The sequence below is a fragment of the Maniola hyperantus genome, chromosome 19, assembly GCF_902806685.2.
Source record: "Maniola hyperantus chromosome 19, iAphHyp1.2, whole genome shotgun sequence".
Classification (NCBI taxonomy): domain Eukaryota; kingdom Metazoa; phylum Arthropoda; class Insecta; order Lepidoptera; family Nymphalidae; genus Maniola; species Maniola hyperantus.
The window spans coordinates 4327640-4353491 of NC_048554.1; the positions used below are offsets into that span (position 1 = coordinate 4327640).

At 37.4% G+C, this 25852-nt stretch overlaps 2 protein-coding genes across 2 annotated transcripts in view; both read left to right on the plus strand.

Moving 5' to 3' along the window:
* The window catches only part of LOC138403628 (facilitated trehalose transporter Tret1-2 homolog), a 321523-nt gene that overhangs the window by 54238 nt on the left and 241433 nt on the right, over positions 1-25852 (plus strand). The window lies entirely within an intron of this gene.
* On the plus strand, positions 11571-22661 carry LOC117991199 (uncharacterized). The gene is made up of 3 exons (XM_034978747.2): positions 11571-11718; positions 18874-19048; positions 20121-22661. Exons 2-3 carry the CDS (start codon positions 18888-18890, stop codon positions 20638-20640), a joined length of 681 nt encoding a protein of 226 aa, XP_034834638.1. The 5' UTR covers positions 11571-11718; positions 18874-18887; the 3' UTR covers positions 20641-22661.

A 25852-nucleotide genomic window follows, 5' to 3' on the forward strand; every position in this document is an offset into this window, starting at 1 on the left:
CATGCAGCGAGGACTGTCTCGCAGTTGGCCGGTTATATCCGTACTACAGTCGTATTTTTTCCACATTTTGTACCATAAATCAAAAACTATAATGCATAAAAATAAATAAATAAAAAAGAATGTACAGGTAAAGAAAGCCCTTTCATGTGATACCCCACTTGGTATATCAATCAATACTTTGAAAGTTGAAAATACTAATTATTTGTTCAAGAACACTTTTTTTTGTGATGTAAGCACAAATTCATGGTTTTAGGATTTTTCCCCTTATGAGTGCTATAAGATCTACCTACGTGCCAAATTTCATGATTCTAGGTCAACGGGAAGTACCGTATAGGTTTCTTGACAGACAGACAGACAACGAAGTAATCCTATAAGGGTTCCGTTTTTCCTTTTGAAGTATGGAACCCTAAAAAAATCACGTTTCAAATATGCGCCAAACCTACGTCCGGCATATTGGACTTTTTCTTTATATTACCTAGTCAGTGTCACTGGGACTGACGTAAGGATTCTAATTTCTAACGATAGGTACCTCATAAATCTAAATCTGTTCAGGCATTTAGATGTTATGGTGGAATAAACAAACATACATACACTTCACCCTCAAAACATTTATTTTTGACGAAAATCGTAACCCAGCTTACCTCCGACACAGAGTAGACCTCGTGTGCCAGACCTTAACTTGGCAAACATCTTGAATGCCATTACTGAACAGAAAATACAAAAAGGTCCATTATGTCCCATTTACCCACTTTCCTGTCGTTTGTGTGAGCTCTTTCTTTTGTTGGCCCTGGAAATCCGTAGCTATTAAATAAAGTTATTGTAATTACTTTATTAAGTGTCATTAATATTTAAATTAAATTTAAAACAACTTTATTGTTAACAAAATTACAGAGAGTAAGAATACAGGATACACTTAAAAAACATAGGGCGTAAAGTGATCACTAAAGTGATCTCTTCCAGGCAACCCATACTTAAGAACTTATAGCACTGTAAAAGAACTGCTACGAAAATCAAACAGTTCTCGCAGGATTTTTAAACATCTAAATCAATCAGATGAAGAAAAATAGTATCGAAAAACCAACCAACCAAGCAAATCGATTCGACGGAATATAGGAACTGATGATCTCATGACTACGATATCATCTCAAAAGGCGAGGTTTTTGAGTTGAAACAGTTTTGATCTACGGGTGCGGTAGGTATGTCGTAAGGTTTGTACCCTTGATGTAAGCAGATGAATAGTATATTCAGACAAAGCGTGTCGGGAAACAAATGGTCCAAAAACTTTCGAAAAACATCGAATGGTAGAATCTATTGAAGAGATTTCGCAAACGAATGCATTTCCCGTCGTAGCAATTTTATCATGACAAAAATAAAAATATAGCTGTATTTTGTTGAAAAGCCAAATATTCAATAGGGGAATTCACAAGGGACATTTTCTTAGTTTTCCGTGGCATTGTATTTCCGTTCTCTCTCGGACCGTTGTTGGTTGTATTTTGCTTTATTTGCCCGTAAGCTATTTTCATTTTTTAATTCAGTAAAGAATATCAGTGCAATATACTACACGGTGTTTTAAAGACATCATCTCAACCAATCACCGGCCCACTACTAAGGACGGGTCTTCTCTCAATATGAGAAGGGTTTACCAACACTGGAACACTTTTGTTGAAACCTATAGAACGCACTTTGACTTTGCTTAGACTTAAGTTTCAGTTAAAACGAGACAGACTAAGCCAGCGGTATAGCGCTGTCTCGTTTTAACAGTGTCTTAAGTCTGAGCAAAGTCAACGTGCGCTCTATAGATCTCAGCCTCAATTTCCTTACTCCCATAATCCGAAGGTACGACATTTCGATTCGACCGGGGAGACATCAGTCGCAGGACCGATGGCTTTACGTGCTTTCCGAGGCACGGAGGTGTAATACCGTCAATTTCCGCTGGGCTAGTCCTGAGAATTTCTTGACAGAAACCCAATACCTCATTATTGTTTTTGCCCGGTTTTAAGTTTTGCAGTAAAGTTCACCCTTTCTGCTATCGTACCTACCACAGGGCATTGCCAAGGTATGCACCCGTAGGTAGGCGAAATTCCACGGACACGTATGAAGCGACTTGCTTCCTCGTTTCTAATCCGAACCGCTAGGAAACCTCGAAATTCACAGTAATTTTATAATTAAAATTTATAATTCAGTCAAGTTTAAAATATACTAAATTTTAATAACTCACTTTTGTTGTTATTTTATCATAATAACAAAGTTCAAAGATAGAAAGTGGTACAGTCAGTTAAAAAAGTTTTGTATGTAATTTTAAAAAAAACTTACATCTAATAAATTAGCAAGCGTATACTTAGTTCAATAATAAAATATGACTAAAAATAATCAACTTTACTTTATCTTGAATGCATAGATATTTTTAATCTTTCACAAAGTGCAAATTAATTGATTTTCCAACACGCGTGCACAAAATTGAAATGAAAAATAATAATAAAATTGTTACTGCAATAATTGTTATTTTAAATGGTAAGTTTCTTATATATACTTATTTCATAACTTAAAAAATCTAAAAAAGATGTATATGTATAGAATTGTTTAAACCTAATAATCCATACTAATATTATAAATATGCGAAAGTGTGTCTGTTTGTCTGCTAGCTTTTCACGGCCCATATGTTTAACCTATTTGACAGAATTTGATACAGCCCAGGGCTTGCATCCCGGGGAAGGACATGGGCTATTTTGTCCCGGAAAATCAAAGAGTTCCTATGGGAAATTTAATAACCCTAAATCTGCATTGAAAAAGTAGCTGACATCACCCATTTGCCCAATACCACTGAAACCTAGGCACATTACTTGTAGCCTAAAGTAAATAATAGGTACCTAAATCCAGCGGAAATCGAATTCTTCCCTCACTTTATCTTCAATCAACTTCTCGTTCCTTGATGGATTCCCCCAAATCAGATTTGCCATGTAAACTGAATTTTATCGCATAATCTTATACATTTCACGAAAATGCTATTAATCTTACAGAATAGAGAATATGTAAAAGTAAAACATAGTAAGCTGTGATAGCCTAGCGGTTAGGACGTCCGCCTTCTAATCGGAGGTCGGGGGTTCGATCCCGAGCACGCACCTCTAATTTTTCTGAGCTATGTGCGTTTTAAGTAATTAAATATCACTTGCTTTAACAGTAAAGGAAAACATCGTGAGGAAATCTGCATACCTGAGAGTTCTCCATAGTGTTCTCAAAGGTGTGTGAAGTGTACCAATCCGCACATGGCCAGCGTGGTAGACTATGGCCAAAGCCCTTCTCACTCTGAGAGGAGACCCGTGCTCTGTAGTGAGCCGGCGATGGGTTGATCATGATGATGATGATGAAAACAGAGTAGGTAGTGTGTAACGTGTGTGTAGCAGCGGCTGACTGCCTAGTGGCCAGTACAGGCGCATTTCGCATTTTAGCTATAAAGTTATAACTAAAAATTTATATTATTTTTCAGTAATTTTCAGCGTAGATAGTCAAGAATGCCTTATCGATTGTCCTGCCGAAGATGTAGAATATGACATGGTATGTGCTTTTGACATAAACAAGAAGACCTACAAGATGTTCCCTAGTCGTTGCGCTATGGCCGGCTATGCACAGTGCCATGATTCAGGTAAGATCACAGTTGTTAAACTGTACACGGAGGGTTATGGAAAGTGCGTATTCGGGTAAGACTACAGTAGTTTAGCTATCTCAATGATCTCGAGTTGCCGTTTGATATGCAGACGTCAGTGAGGTTGCATTGGTTCAAAATAAACATTTTAGGATCAATGAATCGGTGCCATTTTGCTTGTTCAATGGCCCTGTTCTTACGAAGTTATATATAAGTCAATGCTGCCTATATATGCAAATTTCACTAACATTGTTATTTTTATAACGTACTAGCTGATACCCGCGACTTCGTCGAGTGGAATTAGGTATTTAAAAATCCCGTGGGAACTCTTTGATTTTCCGTGATAAAAAGTAGCCTATGTAACTTTCCAAGTCTTTAATTATATCCATGCAAAAAGCACGTCGATCCGTTGCTCCGTTGCGACGTGATTGAAGGACAAACCAATAAACCAACAAACAAACACACTTTCACATTTATATGGGGGTACTTATTAATAAATCCATTTTTTTAAACAATTATTTATAACATTACACATTAAAGTTAAAACTTTAACAGTATTTGACACCTCTAGTCTAGTAAGTAAGTAGTATGTATAAGAAATGCCTGTAAAAAAACTAGTAGCAAAGTATCTAACAATGATATTTGCATGAAAAAAAATTGATCGTGCAAAATGTCGAAAAATACGACTGTAATACGGAACCCTCGGTGCACGAGTCTGACTTGCACTTGGCCGGTTTTTTTTATTATTGACATAATCTTCGATTAATCGGGACGTCTCCACTCCGATTGCAATCTCGATCTATCGCTTACTATACTTACCTACCTGCCAAATTTCACGATTCTATATCAACAGAAAGTACCTATTATAGATTTTCTTTAAAGACACGACAGACAAAAGGGGTTCCTTTTTTCCTTTTGAGGTACGGAACCCAAAAAATAAAACTTGCTAATGAGTGCTACCGGCTCAATTATTCTCTAGCTTCCATAAAGTAGATAGGTAGCTAGGAAAAAGGCAATGGAAAAACCGTTTCTCATAACACTTTATTACCTAGGTAGATAGATAGGTATAAGTACGCGACAGGTCGAGATAGCAATCGGGGAGGGAACGCCCCGCACATCCGCACAGCCACCGCGCTAACCCAGTGCGGACGAGCGCGGGTGACGTGCGGGTGTGCGGGACGTCCCCCAGCCTCATACCCCGATTGCCATCTTGACCTGTCGCTGAATATAATAGTATAATAAACTAGCATGCGATAAATGCGGGAATTTATTGGAAAAATATCGATGTCGTTCATTTACAAGGTTTTCCTCCTCGTCCTTACGGGCAAGTGACATTTGTAGGCGTCTATATATATGTCACATTAATCTTCCTAATGTTTTTCCTGGCGCCACTAGTTTATTTTAAAAGTAGGTTTAGGTATATTACAAGAAGATACGTATTTTTCCGTGAATTTGGGATGAGGACTTAGGATAAATCAAAAACTATTAATTATGCATAAAAATAAATAAAACTCTGTTTTTTAATGTACATTTTCGAAGTAAGATAACTATATCAAGTGGGATATCATATGAAAGGGATTTACCTGTGCATTCTAAAACAGATTTTTATTTATTTTTATGCATTATAGTTTATGAATTATCGTGCAAAATGACGAAAAAATACGACTATAGTACGGAACCCTCGGTGTGCGAGCCTGACTTGCACTTGGCCGGTTTTTTAAGTTATAAAGGAAAACCAATGGAACCTATTTTTATATGACAAACGTATTATGGCATAGACAAATTCAAACTTAGCACCCCAGAGCAGGTTTTTTATTTTTCTGGTCAAGATTATTGTACCTATTAATTAACGATAATTAACTCAGAAAGAAAAGTAATCAAAATAATGTCTGACTCTGAACTCGAGAGCCCCGGCCAGCTGCAGAGCATTAAATAAATGCAACATCATTAGATTTGTACGATTTCCCTTCATCTTGTTACTGACCTGCGACTAATCGCTGGAGTTTTCCTTAATGTTATTCAATTTATGTGCACATTTATTATTCCACAAAATGGCGGTTTTATAGCTGTAACATACGTATATAGTCCGCGACAGGTCGAGATGGCAATCGGGGTATGAGGTGGGGGGACGCCCAGCACGTCACCCGCGCTTGCCCGCACCTGTCCGGTATAGCGCGGAGGCTGCGCGGGTCTGCGGGGCGTCCCCATCCCGATTGCCATCTCGACCTGTCGCACACTATAATAGCCAGTTGCCACGTTGTCGTCACTGCCTACCACCTTGATACAGATAATCTACGAGAATAATCTTTATAACAAAATTCCACAATCTATTTTGGACTTGCCTTTACACAATTAGTTTAAAATGATGCTCCTGAAAAAAGCATAATAAATAATCGAAGATTATAGAATAGCCTAGATTAGACCTGCAGCTCGCTCCAGCAATGCGCGGAACTTCAATTGCTGTTATACATGGCATAATATTGTTGTTACCACATACAAGTGAATAATAGGCATTTTGTTAAAAATCGAGAGCAGTGAAGCGATCGTTGGACGACATTCGACTAAAGACAGAAACGGTTAGGCTGGCAATACACGTCAGGTTTTTTCATCAGGCACCTGAAGGCGTGTGAGCCATGCATTTGTTTGAATGTACAATACACGTCCGGTCAGGTCAAAAAAATATTTTGATTTTGATTTTACAGATTTCATCAAAACGCCTCTACGATTCTGCATCAAGGAACATTTTGCCCTTTCTCGACGGATGTACGGCGAGTCTTGCCCAGTCTTCTGCCCAAGTCACTACCGCCCAGTGTGTGCAGCTTCCAAATTCAGAGGCTATGTATACAGGACTTTCAATAATGGCTGCTACCTCGACATGATTAACTGTAGAGGAGATGAAGATTATTCAGGTACCTTCGATTAATTCATATAGTAAGGGTTCCTTTTTCCTTTTGATGTAACCCTAAAACTGTGACGGAACCCTAAAAACTACAAGGCATTTCACCACGGTTAATTGCCGTATCTGGTGACAGAAGGAGTGCTCATTTTCACGCACAGGATCAACCTGGTTGTACAGCGCTTACTCGAATCATACGTCTTGTTCGGAAGAAGAAACCACGGAAAAGAAACAGGCGTTCTTATTTCCATTATTGAAAGGAATCGCGCGTCGTCGTCGCGAGTTCAGGAACTAGGAAGCATACATTATAAGATCTCACTCGCCATTTTAGCTCTATGTGTCAACTGTCATGTCAAAAGTACCTACGGTTCACCTTTTAAAATAAAAAGCCGTGTTCGTATGCTTTTTTTTATGCGCATGTGCGCGATTCGTGCACGCGCTGGTGATTAAACTTATAGCAAAGTCACTTGTGAGAGATAAAGAAAGATGCACGCGCAAAAATAATTTTATTCATTGCGTATGTACAACTCAAAAAGCAAAGGAACACGGCTAGTAAATAAATACCAACAGCACCTATTACTAAACCTCCAGTGTCCGTCCGTCTGTCTGTCTATCTAGCTGTATCTCATGACCCGTAATGGGTCGAGAATTAAAATTCACAGTGTGTATTTCTATTGCCGCTATAACAACAAATAATCAAAAAGCTAAGATGATAAATTTCAAAATTGCCACCATGCATATTAAAAACTACATTAGTTACAATAGTTATCACCTGTACGATGGTACGGAACTCTTCGTGTGCGATTCCGACTCGCACTCGACCGGGGTTTTTCTCTTATATTTGCAGGATACGTAGAAGTACCGCTTCAGTTTTGCCAGCGTCATCTAATGAAGAACATCTTTAAAGAGAAAGTGATTTTATGAAATATGTTCGATTATAATGATTACAATACGTAAACAAACCTGTGTTGAAGTTTTATTTATCATCATCATCATGATCAATCCCTGGCTGGCTCACTACAGAGCACGGGTCTCCTCTTAGTATGTGAAGGGTTTGGCCACGGTCCACAACGCTGGCCAAGTTCGGATTGGTAGACTTCACACACCTTTGAGAACATTATGGGGAACTCTCAGGCATGCAGGTTTCCTCTCGATGTTTTCCTTCAGCGTTAAAGCAAGTGATATTTAATTAATTAAAATGCACATAACTTCGGAAAGTTAAAGGTGCGTGCCCAGGATCGAATCCCCGACCTCCCGAATAGGAGACGGACGTCGTCTCATGGCTTTTGTTTTATTCAAGTTAGAAGTTTTATTCAAGGTGGTGGAATCTCCAATGCCTTCAATAAAGTTAACTAGTATCACAGTTTTACGAAAAACTGTGCTATGTATGTTAAGTATATAACTGTGCTAGCAACTGCTAGTATAGTATGTTTGAACCCCAAATCTAATATTCATGACCGCATTCTTCATTCATTTCACATCCTGGCTGGTTTCCAAGAGGGACCAAATTGTTTTTGTTTGCCAGTTGACAGCAAGATGAACTTACTATTTGCCATCTATTTGCCAATCAAGATAGTATAAGAAAACTTGTATTTATTGGAAAAGTTATGCCATAGCGGAAAATAAAGTGGAAATCTTGAAATAAAAAAAACCGGTCAAGTGCGAATCTGCAAAGCTGTGGAATAAAATTATGATTTCCGAGTTACTTTGATTCAATATTCTAAAATGATATCTCTGTGAAAGAGAGTCTATTTGTTTATCTACCATAGACTTCTATATTACTTCGTAAGGACAGGGCCAATGATCAAGCAAAATGGTACCGACTCATTGGTCCTAAAATGTTTATTTAGCACCAATGCAACCTCAGTGACGTCTGGATTTCAAACGGATCGTTCATTAGTATCTAAGAGGTGGCGATGATTTATTTGGTTCCAAAACCGTGGAAAATTTTATTCGCTTGGGAATATCTTGTCATTTATATCGATGATATCTATCCACTTTTTTATTAGTAAGTAATCTCTATATATAAAAATTAATCGCTGAATGTGTTGCTGATCGCAAATCTCGAGAACAGCTGAACCGATTTCGCTAATTCTTTTTTCATAATATTCCTTGAAGTACGGGATGGTTCGTACGGAGAGAAAAATTAAAAAAAAAACTGAAAAAGAATCGACTGTTAGGCGGTACGAAGTTCGCCGGTGCAGCTAGTTGATAATATAAATTTGAACTACTTCTGAGACAAAATATGATTAGCTTATATATAATTAAATAACTTGTTTTACTTGATTTTTGGTAAAAAAATATCAAATTCAAATTCAAATTTCTTTATTGCGAATATGGGTTAACAGTGCAGATATTACAAAACAACAACTAACAACTTTCAAAACTTCTCGATTTCGGGGATTACCCGGTAAACCAAACTTTATTGCCATTTCCTGGGAACGGAAAAAGGTCAGGAAAAATAAAAATTCTATTCTTGTCTTTCATAATTCTACGTCAACGGTAGTACCCTAATAGGTTTTATTTTTTATTTTGTTCATTTATTTGTTATCAACACCGTTACAGATAATATAATTTTACATTTCAGACTTAAAATAAGGTCAAATAGGATGACAATTTTGTTTAACAGATTACTTAAGTACAAATAGTTATTAATTATAACAGTAGGTACGTTTGAAGAGACCAAATAATTATATTGTAAAGCAACTAGTAAAAATACCTAGTAGGTGATACACAACATATGCATGTGTGTGTGTATTTGTGAGTGTGTGTGTGGTTTGATTTATGTTGTGAATATGTGGCCGTATTTTTCGAGTGCATTGACTTAGAAGTATTTTTTTACAGCTTCGAGAGGCCGTTGACCTAATATTTGAAATTTCAACTTGATAGTTCCACGCGTTCCTGAGAAAAAGAGTCTTGAAAGACAGACGGACAAAAAAGTGATCCTATAAGCTTTCCTTTTCTTTCGAGGTACGGAACCCTAAAAAACTAAGAAGATTTACTTACTTTGCGAAATATCTATAAACAGATTAAGAAACGTGGAGTAGTCCATTACTCAATTTTAAGTCCGTCTTATGCTCTAAGACTCAATTTATCAAAGAAGGCGGTTGCTTTCATGAGAGACAAGTTTTCTATATTATAAGGAACTCTTTTAAAATTTTATTTTTATAAGAAACACGTGTAGCAGTAAGGCCGCCTTTGAGTGCTTGGTTTATGAATCTTCATCTGTATTTTTTCCTTTGGCGTGCAATACAAAGTTTTTTCTTAGTTTTCTTCATTCCATCATCATTTTCTTTATGGACCATATTTTTATGCTTAAAATAAATCTATATATATATAAAAGGAAAAGCTGACTGACTGATCTATAAACGCAGAGCTCAAACTGCTGGACGGATCGGGCTTAGATTTCGCATGCAGATAGCCATTATGACGTAGACGTCCGCTAAAAAAGGATTTTTGAAAATTCAACCCCTAAGGAGCTAAAATAGGGGTTTGAAATTTTTGTAGTCCACGCGGACGAAGTTGCGAGAATAAGCTAGTTAAAATCTAAATTTTTGTAAGGACTCCCTTGAAAAAGGACCCCGGATGGGTTCGAAACTAGTCGGGCTAACGTCGACTACACACGTGAGTAAGCCGGGACAGATAGTATTTTGTAAGTCATTTTTAATTCGAATTTAATTTTAAGTCCCAAACAAATCTGTGATAATTAATGTATCAGGTGTTTCTTTGATTGATGTTATTTCCATTATCAAATGATCATTAAGTGGTGATGCTCATAATAATGGAACATTAAACGACTTCGTCTATGCGTGGTGCGGTTTTACCTACCAACAAAATCCCGTGGAAATTATTTAATTTTCCGGAATAAAAAGTAGCATAGGTCTATCTCCGAAATGTAAGCTAAGTATAAATTAAGTAGTTATCTCTGAAACGAAGTAAAAATCGAATAAACTTAAGGGCCATGAAAAGGCAGTATCTCATAGAGATACATACATCTATAATATTATTAGTATGGATCGACCTCTGACTTATCTTCTTCTCTATGTAAAAATGAATCGCTGAATGTGTTGCTGATCGCAAATCTTGAGAACAGCTGAACCGATTTCGCTAATTCTTTTTGTTATAATATTCCTTGAAGTACGAGGATGGTTCTTACGGAGAGAATTTTTTTAAAATTGCCTGAAAAAGAATTGACTGTTAGGCGGTACGAAGTTCGCCGGGTCAGCTAGTCAACAACAATAAAACAGGCGACTACGACTGCTCGATCAGTCCTTGTAACAATCAACTGCTGGAGCTGCCCGTGTAGACTGTATATCCACAGTCACTATTAACCACTAAATGTACCAAGAACTGCTCCAAAGACGTCATCAAACATAATATTAAAAAAGTAATTAAAAACAAAAACCCGACCGCGTAAATCCCAAAAAGTATAACACGTCTACGTCTACGTCTTACGTGAACTAAAGTACCTATTTCAATATTATCAATTTACATAATAAATTATTCTTGAATTCATTAATTGACGAAATACAGCAATCTTGCCTACTCGAATATTTTATTAGGTATATTATGTTATATATAAGTTGTATGTTATACCTATATATAGGTATATTAATATAAGTAATCAAGGCGTACCAACTCGTATGATCAGAACAAACTAGGTACCTACTTAACAAAACTTTACTTGCAACTAAGTAGGTATACGCCTGTATAACTTCTAATTACAGTTACTTAGTTATTTTTATAATAATTTTATTTGACTGATGACTCCTTCGCGTTGCGCAGTCATGTAATGTAATTAAGGTAATAAGGTCTTAACTTAATAATTTTAGAGTAAATTTTTTATTCAAGATCCATTAAAAAAATGTCCCCTGTAAATAGGGAAAACCCGATGAATGACAGATGGAATCCTAGGTGACTCGTTTACCTGTTATTTTAATTTAGGTTTCTGTTTCTTTTTCTCTCTAGATAATCCATATCATCTGTCTCTTTTGTTTTCTTAATAGCTCTCAAGTATTTATAAATAATGTGTTTCTCAATTTAAAGTCAGTCTGTTTACGTATGTCAGTGTTGGCGACTTGATAATATGAAATTTTTATGAAATAATTAAATTAAATTTTAAAATAATATAAACGTCTGAAGTGTGAGTGTGTATTACAAGATACGGATTTTGTTGTAACAGGTATAGTTATATTATATTTATATCGTCTCGATCGAATAATTTTGAAAAGTATGATATAAAATTAGCATTTAGTTAGTATTTAACTAATTATGTAGGTATTTTCAAATCTAAGTATACCTATTGTCTTTCATTTACATTAGCTTGACCAAAAATTTCAAACCCCTATTTTATCCTCTTAGTGCTTGAGTTCAAAAATCCTTTCTTAGCGGATTCTCGTCACAATAGCTATCTGAATGCCAATTTTCAGCCCGATCAGTCCAGTAGTTTGAGCTGTGCGTTGATAGATCAGTCAATCAGTCAGTCACCTTTTCCTTTTATATATTTAGATACAGGATTATGGCGCGTATATTTTACCTAATTTGGAATTTTAAGTAATTTATTAAAAACAGAACATGGCAAACTACATACATACCTACTCATCTGAACTCCACAAACACCGGCCAAGTGCGAAACAGGCTCGCGCAACGAGCGTTCCGTACTACAGTCGTATTTTTTCGACATTTTGCACGATAATTCAAAAACTATGATGCATAAAAATAAAAAATAAACTGTTTTAGAATGCACAGGTCAAGACCTTTCATATGATACCCCATTTAATATGTTATCTTACTTCGAAAATTGAAAATACTAATTATTAGTTCATGTCCACAATTTAATTCTTTTTGTGTGTTGTAACCACAAATTCACGGTTTTCAGATTTTTCCCCGAATGCCTGCTATAAGACTTACCTACCTGCCAAATTTCATGATTCTAGGTCAACGGGAAGTACCCTGTAGGTTTCTTGACAGACAGACAGACAGACAGACAGACAGACAGCAGACAGACAGACAGACAGACAGACAGACAGACAGACATACAGACAGACAGACAGACAGACAGCAAAGTGATCCTTTAAGTGTTCCGTTTTTCCTTCTGAGGTACGGAACCCTAAAAAGCATCGTTTCTCAAACGACTTATTTTATTTTGTAGTTTTGTGTTTTGCCTGGATATGTACTTTTTGCTATTGTGAGAAATATTTTATGATTTCTGTCTGGGAGACATGTTTCGTCGTATTTATCAGTTCACTACGAGTAGATGATGCCCGCAATCTCATCCGTGTTGATTTAGGTTTTCTAAACATCCCGTGGGAACTTAAATTTTCTGTAATGAAAAAACCAGCCAAGTGCGAGTCAGGCTCGCGCAAGGGGGGTTCCGTACTACAGTCGTATTTTTTCGACATTTTGCAGGATAATTCAAAAACTATGATACATAAAAATAAATAAAAATCTGTTTTAGAATGCACAGGTGAAGACCTATCATATAATACCCCACTTGATATAGTTATCTTAGTCTTAGTTCATGACCACATTTTTTTTTTTTTGTGAATTTGTAGTTACATACCACAAATTCACGGTTTTCAGATTTTTCCCCGAATTTCAGCTATAAGATCTACCTACCTGCCAAATTTCATGATTCTAGGTCAACGGGAAGTACCCTGTAGGTTTCTTGACAGACCGACAGACAGACAGACAACAAAGCGATCCTATAAGGGTTTCGTTTTTCCTTTTGAGGTACGGAACCCTAAAAAGTAGCTTATGCCCACTTCGGAATGCAAGCTTAGCATTGTACTTTTTGCGGATAACTTCAGTCACCTTTCATTTTATACTAGCTTATGCTCGCAACTTCGTCCGCGTGGATTACACAAATTTGAAATACCTATTTTACCCCCTTAGGGATTGAATTTTCAAAAATCATTTCTTAGCGGATATCAAGGTTATAGTAGCTATCTGCATGCCAAATTTCAGCCCGATCCGTCCACTAGTTTGAGCTGTGCGTTGATAGATCCGTCAGTCAGTCAACTTTTCCTATTATATCTGTTTTCAGAACTCATTGGTATCCCGGGACAAGAAGTAATAGAGTGGGATAAAAACGTGAAAAAAATATATAAAGAAATCCTATAAGTTTGTAAAAGTTTACGATATATTCCAAATAAAACATCTGACTGACGCTAGAGGTCAACGAAAGTTGCATGACTAGGCCACTCGGAGTCAATGCCGGGTCGTAGGCGGGGCATTGACCCGAGTTTTGCACGCTACACATTGCTAGTTTGAAAAATACCAAATCACTAAATTGGATTGTATTGGATTGTCTTGAGGTAGTATAACAATAACGCTAAGTTTTTGCTAGCGTTCTGGTTACACCTGTATAAATCTCAGCCAGAGGCGTCTTTACCTATGGTGCAGGGTGTGCGGCGCACACGGGCGCCGGGGCCAAGGGGGCGCCGAGCGCCCTCTAATGCGACACCTCCAAAGATGCGTCGATGCCGGCTCTCTCAAAGACCTTGCGCTCGTGTTATGGCCGACGCCGTCAACATTTAAAATCATCATTTGAAATTGCACCATTTGCATCCGAATTTCCGTATGAAAATATAACTGTTAGTATTCCATTTTGACCCTGCTCCTACTAGACTAGAGGGCGCCAGGGTACTGGTTGCACACGGGCGCCACAAGGGCTAGAGACGCCTCTGATCTCAGCCCATGTGTCTCGCCTACCTACCTTCAACCACAGCAAAGAGCGTTTATAAGTTGTTACTTATACATGTTTGTAGCATGTGTAGCTACATAACAGGCACAAAGTTCAGACGTCGAGAGTTGGTAATTTCAGGGCAGGTGTGGGCGGTGTAACCTAGATGCGAATAGTTCGAAATTGTATCCTACGCTGATTTAACACGTATTAGGCCCGGTATCCACCTAAGCGGAACGGAGAGATGTGTTCAGACGACCAATCAGATTTTTAAAAGACGACGTGATAATTTATTCACAACATCTATTAAGTGACCCAAGCGGAGCGGAGAGGAGATTTGTGTTCAATCGACTAATCAGATTCTTAATAGAAGATGGGAAAAATCACGTCGATTCGTTGCTCCGTTGCGACATGATTGAAGGACAAACCAACAAACAAACACACTTACGCATTTATAATATGGGTACTGATATGGGTACTAATTAAATTAAACTCATAATCATACTCGATTTTTGTACGGTATCTTACCACTTAGCAACAGATCTTAGCTAGAAGGGTAATAACTAGCTACTGTTGAAGCCTTCCACTAAACCAGAATCGATAAATCGTCAAATTGACCCTACCCTACAGAGAATCGAATCGGGGACCTCCCACTTATACAAGACTACTCGCTTATGCGCCAAGGAGGTCGAGGAAAAACCTATTCGTTGTAAAAATAAATCTAATAAGTAGGTAAATAATAGGCATAATTAATAATTAAATTAAAAAAAACAGGTCGGCGAATTTTACAAGACGAGGTTAACGGTAGACCAGTCATACTTGAATTACGTTTAAATTCTATATTATTTATGAAATATGTGAAAGATCTAACCCGTTTCGCATACAAAACGATTTTATTTAGCAGTCGTGGTGATTTCCTGACTTCTTTTTCCTTAAATCTTCGTAGTAAAATACCGATTAGTAACAGTTCTTATTGAGAGACTAGTTTATGTGTAGTTCTAGTTCTAAAGTTACACGGTTTCAAAGATCACTACTTACCCATATTATTTTTCGCGTTTTTTTTTGGTATCAGTAATCATCAGTACTATCAGCTGTCTTCGTTTTTGCTAGCGTTCTGGTTTCATCCTGTGTGTCATCTGCACTAAAACCGCATCAAAACCGCCGTTTTGATATTGCCTCGTAGTCCGAACGCAGTCCGTCTGCATGGACCCTTACATTGCAGACTAGGTGCGATAGGCGAGTGGCATAGGACATTAGTTCCATTAAATTAGGATCTACTTCAGAAACCGGTTCATTATGTCACCATATTAGACCAGTTTTGAATGTGAACAAAACAAGTGAACCTCATAAAAAATAGCACGTGAGTTGAATTTGTACAACACAATTTTTTGTTGAAACAGAAGAACTGCAAAAATAAACAAAATGCCTACGATGGAAAGGAATAAAGCTTGTAAAACACACAACGCGCGAGTGGAGCGCTCTGCGGCATGTCTAACGCGACACCTAGAATTGTCATCAGGGCTTGGGAACGGTTCGAAAAATGCTGATTAAATATATGCCATACCATTGCCATTTCAGCTTCGCAGCCCGCTTCTGTGTTTCATATCACGTACCTACATGCTTCTATTCTGCCGTGGTAATTGAAATGGCAGCAAGTCAGAAAAAACTATGTCGAGAAAACGGCGCTTAAAATTTTGTTCTTATATTTTGTTCTTATGAATATCAGGTGTGTAGTAGGTACACCTGATTTTCATGTTGCATAGAGGCAAAAATCTCAGATAGAAACAAAGGTCGTTTCATGAACATGCCATGGTATTATTATTACCATGGAAGTATTACAAATTACGCGCGCGCTTGGTGTGACGTCCTGGCTAGCAGTTGCTGTGCGATTTAGTTAGGTCCAGCTTTAGCTATATTATAATTTATATTCGGACATTAAATTAGGAACAACACTGGAACCGGTTTATTGTATTGCCAACAGCTTTTTAATGTTAAAAACAATTAATGAACCTTACAAAAAACTAATCATGTGTCATTATTATTGTGAGAAGTGCCATAAAAAATAATAAAACATCAACAGAATCATCATTAAATCATTGTTGATAGTTTAAAACAGTCGAAGCTTTTTAAAGTAAACCTAAAAGTCTGTTAATTAACACTAATTGGCCTGGTGGACTATGGCCAAACCCTTTTCATTCTGAGTGGAGACCTGTTCTCAGTAGTAAGCTGGCTATGGGTTGATGATAACAAGACCTACCTACCAAATTTCATGATTCTAGGTCAACGGGAACTATCAACTACCTACTATAGGTGTTATTGACGGACAGACAGACAGACAGACCGACAGACAGACAGACAGACAGGACAGACAGACAGACAGACAGACAGACAGACAGACAGACAGACAGACAGACAGACAGACAGGACAGACACACAGACAGATCAGTGATCTTATAGGGTTTCCTTTTTTTCTTACGAGGTACGGAACTCTAAAAAAAGCCATGTCAGCTATAAAAGTTCTCCGATCATCATATCGGAGAACAAATATCGGACACACAATAAAAAAACATAATTATAGGGGGCTTATCCCCTAGAATTATTAGAATTATTTTTAATCTAACATAAATGAGTCACATTTTACCTAGGTACCTACCTACCTACCTATTCTCATTAATTAGTCGTAATACAAATAATAATTACGATTTCCATAACTTTAATCATCGAGTGTGCGTCATACCCACTCTTAACGTAGGTATTAATTTCCATATAAATTAGCAATCCCACCGAAACCGGTTCTTCAAACGCTTGACCGTTCTAATCTGGGGAAAACAATGCATCATAACACAAATAACCGTTTTTAGAGCTTATGAAATGATAATGTTATTATTACTAATTTTTTAATAAAGAATATTAGCCATATTAAATGACTAATAGTCCCCTTTCCTCTCCAACTAAGCATCAGGCTCGTGCTAGGAGTAGGTACCTACCACAATAGTGCAACGGGCGGGGTTTGAACCGTCGACCTTTCGGTTTTCAGTCCACTCCTTTACCGATTGAGCTATTGAGGCTCTGAATTATTTTATAATTTTAAATATTATTTATTTATTTCACATCTAATTGGAACGGCAGTACCACTTACACTAACTAGATGATCAATGATAAAATATTTAAAAACAAACACAAAAAGACACAAAATACAAAACGATAAAACATTCAAGGATTTTGAATGTAAGTACGCTGAGAACAGTGAATGACCAGGGTGATTCGCTAACTCAGTGTCCAACGATTAATGATACCCACCGAGCTTATTTGACATTTATTTTTAATCCATTGAAGGTTTTTTACGAATAATTATTTTAAAATCACTCAGTGAAACAGCAATGTAGAATCAACTAATGCCAAATGAGCTCGGTGGCTATCATTCAACGTTGGACACTGAGTTAGCGAATCAGCATGCTGTTCATGCAATGCTCTCCGCGTACAGTAACTCCCGAATCAAAGTTATACACCCGTCATTGAATAGATCCCATTGAGCATTATTGTTATAACACTAGATATCGATACGCGTGGGTTTAGGTTTTTAAAATCCCGTGGGAACTCTTTGCTTTTCCGGGTTAAAAAGTTGCCTTTGTCAATTTCTGCGACGCAAGCTCTGTACCAAATCCCATATAAATCGGTTAAACGGATTACCCTTCAAGAATCCCGTGGGAAACTCTTTGATTTTCTGGAATGAAAAATAGCCTACTATGTCCTTCCCCGGGATGTAAGCTAACTCTGTACAAAATTTCATCAAAATCAGTTAAATTGTTGGCTGGTACGCTGTATGTTTTAGATTCGAACCCATCCGGATTCAGGGGTATTTATTGATGAGCCTGCTTATGCGACGCGGCGAACAGCAAACAAATAATGAATATTATAATGAAAATCACTTCCTATTACATATAAATGCCGAAAAAGCCCCGTTACACATTGCCCTAATGCGTTCGCGTGCGATCCTTTGATATAGGTAATATTGAACCACTTAAAAGTAAAAGTCGGGAAGCGACCAGCTTTGGTCGCAAGCGAAAACTAAATTCATGGCAAAAACTAAATCTCACCTGGTGGTAAGTGATTATGCAGTCTAAGATGGAAGAGGGCTAACCTGGATATATGGCAGTTTTTAGTTTACCAATACACCTTTGGTTTCGTTTCTACACAACATCGTACCGGAACGCTAAATCGCTTGGCGGCATGGCTTGGCGGTAGGATGGTAACCAGTGACGGCCGAAGCCTCCCACCAGACCAGACCAGAAATTTAGAAATTATAAAATTCCAAACCCCTGCCAGGAATCGAACCCGAGACCTCTGAATAATAAGACCACGCAGCGCTTGCCACTGCGAAACTTCTTCTTCTGCTAATTTCACACAATATCTGCACGGCACGGCTAGCTTGCGGTGTAAGTCAGGCCTAAGTATACCTACTGAATTATTTGAATTTAACTTTTACCTTTTTCTTCTAGGTTACAAATTAGATATAGTTAGCTACCTACTTAAATTAAATTCCCACAATTATCGTTCAGCTAAAAAATGAAGACGCCCGCCCAAAGATAAATGGTGCAAGAACAAAAAACAAATTTAATTATATAACTTTACTAATTAGTGTTTTCATTCCAGATACATTAATCAACATGGGTATTATCCAGTATGTCCTGGTCTCAGCGTTGTTTGCAATTTGTGCCAGCCAGAGGTCACCGTACGCTGGTCGTCGCCCCATAGGTTTTCCCACAATAGAAACCACGACTTTGGTGACCGCCGCGGCCGCCGCACAAAATGATACTTTAGGAAACAGGTAATAAAGTTCTTAGGATGCTATAAGAGAGATCGTGAAAATAAAGAAAAAGTTAATGGGGCCAATTCTCTTGTACACAATCTCTAAACTAAACTAAATTAACATGTCAAAATATAGTGCTATCCTTTTCCGCAAGCAACATTATGAAAGGGATAGCAACAGATTTAGACGTGTCATTTTAGTTTAGTTTAGAGAATGTGTACAACGGAATTAGCCACACTGTTTAGTTAATTTTACATTTTTACACTCATCATCATCATCATCATCATCATCAATCCATTGCCGGCTCACTACTGAGCACAGGTCTCCTCTCAAAATGGGAACGGTTTGGCCATGGTCCACCACGCTGACCAAGTGCGGATTGGCAGACTTCATACACTTTTGAGGACATTATTGAGAACTCTCAGCCTTGCATGTTTCCTGACGATGTTTTACTTCAACGTTAAAGCAAGAGATATTTAATTACTTAAAATACACATAGCTCCGAAAAGTTAGAGGTGCGTGCCCGGGCACCGGGCACCGGGCACCGGGCACCGGGCACCGGGCACCGGGCACCGGGCACCGGGCGGGTATGTCTATCCCGGATAGAGCCCCCGATCTCCGATTAGAAGACGGACGTCCTAACCACTAGGCTATCACAGCTTTTTAAAAACAGGTAGGTATATTCTATTCTATTCAGTTATAAATTTTACATGAGTGTCAGTGTATCTGTCTGTGGCATCGTAGCTCCTAAATGAATTAACTGATTTTGATTTAGTCTTTATTGGGACACAAGTTAGCCCTTGACCGCGTTCTCACCTTATGGTAAGTGATGTTGCAGTCTACGGTGAAAAGCGAGCTAACTTGGAAGGGGTATGGCAGTTTACCCCTGATCGGTGGTTTATACACAGCATCGTACCGGAACGCTAAATCGATTAGCGGCACGGCTTTGCCGGTAGGGTGGTAACTATCCACGGCCGAAGCCGCCCTCCCACCAGAACAGACCAGGCCGACAGAATATGTTCTATTTTCGGTCAGTTTTTACAAAATAAGTATCCTACTTTTTACTATATTTAAAAACTTTACATTACAGATTTGGTGAAAACTCTACCGTAACCACAACCACACAACGTCTTCCAGTTGAAGCTCTCGGTGATAGAGACCTGGTCAACCGACTTGGACAACTACCTCAAGATAAACAGCCCTTCTGGTACCTCAACTGGCAGGCTCTAGAGACGAACCGGAACCAACCGCAGTCCTACCCTCTTAAACCAAACAGCTTTGTGGACAACATTTCTTTCCCCACTAGTAGTGGAGTAGCTCAAAATACTCAGCAACCTTTTCAGAATAACCAACCGTTACAGAATAACCAAGGTTTTCCAAATACTCAACAACCGCTGCAGAATAATCAAGGATTTTTAAATACTCAACAGCCTATCCAGAGCAATCAAGGACTTTTAAATACTCAACAACCTTTCCAGAACAATCAAGGACTTTTAAATAATCAGCGACCATTCCAGAATAATCAAGGATTTGTAAATAATGACCAGCAAAGATTTAGAAGTGGCGATGTACCGGAATACAGTGATGAATTTGATTCTGAAACGTTTTAGATAAATAAAATGATATATTCAATTATTTTATGAGTTGTTGCTAGTTGTTACAGTCATCAATAATAGAGAGAGAGCTTAGCGCGTGTTAAACCTTCGTTATTTTATAAAAGCTGAAACTTTCTCTGCGTGTTGTCGCCAACGCGGGAAAGAACGATCAGCGACTATGAAGTTTCGATCATGGTGGGCTTTGGGAGATTATAATATTATTGTGTAAAAAATCTTACGTCAAAGTATAAAGTAATTTATTTTATATTTTCTTCGGAATAGTATTAGAAATCACGTCATATTGTGTCAGTGCCAGAGACTTGGTATGGTGGCAAGCCCTGCAAGATACACTTAAGTGTCTGGCAAATGGCATGACGTGATTTTTAATACTTAAGTACTATTCCAAAGAAAATATTAAGAAATTTGACTTTATGCTTTGACGTAAGATTTTTACACCTTTATTACCTGTTATCTTCCAAAACCACCATGATCCAAACTTCATAGTCGTTGATCATTCCTCCATGACGTGTTGGGGACAATACGCAGAGAAACTTCCAGCTTTTATAAAAAAACGAAGGTCTGGCACGCACTGGCCCTAAGTCCAAAATATTTATAACTAACTACCTACTCGTAGATATTATATTTGTATGATAAAATTAAATATTGAAGTTAAGCTTTGATAATAAAAAAAATCCTCATTATTTTTTTTCCAAATTGTGAGCCTTATCTAGTAGCTAATGTTCTCCAGACAGAAAGTCGTAAAAAGGATTCTTTTGTTAGGTATTATTTGGAAATAGAGAGGAATAGAAACTTTTTTGTTTGAATTAACTTCTGTAATTGCTTTTATAGTCGAATGAACTGGCCCCACTGGTTTGGAATGTCCGTTCTACCGAGAAAACTCAGAAAAAATATACGCGCCGAATTGGAAACCTCAGTTAAAAACTTGGCAGTTGCTCTTTTCACTGTTGGAATGGTACCTATGTGAAAAATAAATTATTTCTGGCGGTCTACAGCGGAAAGAAGTAGCCTAATTAGGGTGAATCCTTTGGAATGTGTAAAGTTGATTAGGAGTACAAACAAAACACTGTCATAAGCTTCGAGTAGTATTACTGAGATTTAGAGTAGATATTCGTTTATCTAATACGATATCTACGACGAGATATACTTATCCATACTAAGAGCGTTTGTGCACTCATCCGTATTCGGTTATCGAATCGAATGTGCGTCCTATATACAAATACGTACATTCGTATCGTATTATTAAAATCACGGATGAGTGCAGAAACACAAAAACAAAAATAAATGCGCAAGTATGTCTGTCTGTCTATCTGTCTGTCAAGAAACCTACAGGTTACTTCCATTGACCTAGAATCATGAAATTTGGCAGGTAGGTCGGTCTTATAGCAGACATTAGTGGAAAAATCTGTAAACCGTGTATTTGTGGGTATATCACACAAAAAAAAATTGTGTTCATGAACTAATAATTAGTATTTTCAATTTTCGAATTAAGATAGCTATATTAAGTGGGGTACCATATGAAAGGGCTGTGCATTCTAAAACAGATTTTTATTTATTTTTATGCATCATATTTATATTTTTGAATTATCGTGCAAAATGTCGAAAAAATACGATTGTAGAACGGAAGCCTCGTTGCGCGAGCCTGACTTACACTTGGCCGGTTTTTTGTGGTATCACATCAGTAATCATCAGTAGGTACTATCACCTATCTTCGTTTTTGCCAGCATTCTGGTTACACCCTGTATACATTATATCTATCACATTCGAATTTCGAGCCAAATATATTCACATGAGCAATCGCACTACAACCAATTGTGTGGTAAACCTCAGTGTCTAGTGAAATCGTTTGTGGTCATCTCCACAATACTGCAGTCTACACTACACTAGTGATGTAACGAATATTCGCATTCGCATTCGCGGATATTTGCATATTTTTCCATATTCGCATTCACATTCGCATTCCACGAAATTACTGCGAATGTTTTGCGATCATAAAAAAATTTTTGAAGTAATAGTTGGTCAATAAAACAAAATTCATTAATTTCTTATGTTTTTTAATGTAATAAAAAGTAACTTAACTTCGTAATCGCATTACAATCTTCTCTTTATCATTTGGTAACGGGAGTGCCGCCAAGGTCACCAAGCCATAGACAAATGGCGCCTTTAAACAAAAACTGAATATTCGCATTCGCGAATGTTCGAAGCAGATATTCGCATTCGCATCCGCGAATATCCAAAATATGATATGTTACAGGTGAATGATATCACGAATCTCATATATTTGGTACAGAGCTTGCATCTCGGAGACGAATAAAACTTTTTCTCTAGAAAAATCAACGTATTTTTAAAAAACCCAAATGTGCGTGGACGAAGTCGGGGGGCATAATCTAGTAGTTATACGAAATATTAAAAAGGGAATTAGAGAAAAACCCCCGCCCTCATAAATAATATATTATGAAACAGCGTTTTTGTACTATGCAAAATACCTATGATATGAAATAGCGTTTTAGTATTGGCGAAATATGAAAAATGTTTTAGCCAAATAACTTTAAACCACTGAAATAGACATGTACAAGTACGCTGGAAGACGGGCGCCACACAAAATAACAGTTAAGTAGTAGGTATTTTTTACCAATTCGAAGCATCGCCCCATTGAGCGTATACCAGAAATTAAAATTGACACTTTTCTGTCAAATGGTCTACGTGTTGACACTGTGTTGACATATTATTTGTCATCACTAAAACTAGTTTATGTTCGCGACTTCGTCCACGTGGATTACGCAAATTGAAAAACCCTATTTCACCCCAATTTTCAAAAATCCTTTCTTAGCGGATTACTACGTCATAATAGCTATCTATCTGCATGCCAAATTTCAGCCTGATCCGTCCAGTAGTTTGGGCTGTGCGTTGATATATCAGTCAGTCAGTCAGTAAGCCAGTCACTTTTTCCTTTTATATATTTAGATTTAGTTTTAAGTGCGCTAACATGACGCTCACTGCTTTTATCAGCGCCAAAATGGCGAAAATCAAATCACTTCATAAACAGAGTCCCTATTGTGTAAGAATAACCATTTCATGGCTATCGCAATCGTCAAGAAATTCTGCCATTTGATTGGTTGATTCGCTGTTTACATTTTTTCACAGCCAATCAAAGGGCAGAATTCTTGACGATTGCGATAGCCATGAAATGGTTATTCTTACACAATTGGGGGGCAGGTCAGCAATCGCAGGTCCAGCGTGTGTCATTACAGGTCAGTGCTTTGAACCTTTTAACTTAGTCCCACTCAGTAAAATGTCATAAATGTCTAAAATACAGTTCATAAAAGGCACGTTTTCCGATGACATTCCATATAATATTTGCCATTGAATTCACTTCGGAATAACGCCATAAATATTCCTAGGTAGAATTAATATGGATCTTTTATGACTAGCATACGTATATTTTTATATAGCTACTAGCGCGACTTCGTCCGCGTGGATTTACGTTTTTCAAAATCCCGCGGGAACTCTTAGATTTTCCGGGATAAAAAGTAGCATATGTGTTAATCCAGGGTATATTCTATCTCCATTCCAAATTTCAGCTAAATCCGTCCGTAAATCTAAATCCGTAGTTTTTGCGCGATTGAGTAACAAACATCCAAACAACCAAACATCCAAACGTCCATACTTTCACATTAGTAGGATGACTTTTATATTTGTGTAAGGCATATTTGCTTGCATTGTATTAAGTATATTATCTAGTACTAGCTTATGCTCGCGACTTCGTCCGCGTGGACTACACAAATTTCAAACCCGTATTTCACCCCCTTAGGGGTTAACTTTCAAAAATCCTTTCTTAGCGGATGCCTACGTCATAATAGCTATCTGCATGCCAAATTTCAGCACGATCCGTCCAGTAGTTTGAGCTGTGCGTTGATAGATCAGTCAGTCAGTCACCTTTTCCTTTTATATATTTAGATACCTTTCCTTTTTGTATATTTATATTATGTAGATTGATAAGGTATTTTATAAAAATAAAATAAGGTAAATTCCAGAAAACGCGCATCAAAACGCCAACGCGTAGGTACCTACGTACCTATAACCTTTAAAAGCCATTGATGTTATAAATTGTATCTTAATTACTTTGCACGAACATAGCATAAATGTCACGAATCCCAGTTTTAAGTTTAAAGACTTCCTTATTTCTAACTTAAATCTTAATTAGCTAAGCTAACTAAACTAAATCACGAGTACACAGACTTTTCTGCCTATAGTAGGTATTTGTCGGATTGACCTTTGGATTAGTACTAACAAACTTCGTTATAATAATATAAGCTAACAGTTTTATTGCTTTTAAATAAAATTGACCTTAAAGTTTGTGAGGTTGAAATTCCAGCACTTTGGAACCACAAAATCTGTTATAATATATAATAAATCTGTAAATATGTAAATCAAGATATTAGATAATATTGTTATTGCCATTAGAAATAGCACTCCAACTGTGCAAAATTGTGGGGTTCTGCGGTTGACGTTCTATTGGAATTACTAAAAACCTCTTTGGGCGCGTTGGGCGGTTTTAGGATGGGTAAAAACTTAAAGGTTGCATCACCAAAATGCTGCTGATAAATACTCGGAGTCCGATAGATATAAAAATTAAATTGATGTTCATGGTTTTAATTTACAAATTATGAAATTAAATTTTTTGATACCTACCTAGGTAAGTACCTACTCGTACTCACTACAATTAATTTGCAAATCCAAAAAAAACTACTGTTATTTCATAGTTTTAAGTTTTCATTTCTGCAGGCAGCCCCCACTGCCTGCGAATTGTTTAATTAATCTATATATATAAAAGGAAAAGGTGACTGACTGACTGACTGACTGATCTATCAACGCACAGCTCAAACTACTGGACGGATCGCGCTGAAATTCGGCATGCAGATAGCTATTACAAAGTAGGCGTCCGCTAAGAAAGGATTCTTCAAAATGCAACCCCTAAAGGGGTAAAATAGGGGTTTGAAGTTTGTATGAAAGTCTGTCAGTTTTGAAGTGTCTATAAAGAAGTTTTGTAGTTAATATTTTTGCAATTAGCAGTATGACATATTTTATTAAGCTTCTAATATGTTAAAATCTCATAGTTAAAGATCAACCCTAAGGGTGTAAAATAGGGGTTTAAAATTTGTGTAGTCCACGCGGACGAAGTCGCGGGCATAAGCTAGTTAAAATATAT

Coding starts and splice junctions, on each gene's coding strand:
- LOC117991199 (XM_034978747.2), top strand. CDS start 18,888: ATGGGTATTATCCAGTATGTCCTGGTCTCAGCGTTGTTTGCAATTTGT. Junction 19,049..20,120: donor AATGATACTTTAGGAAACAG/GTAATAAAGTTC, acceptor TTTACATTACAG/ATTTGGTGAAAACTCTACCG.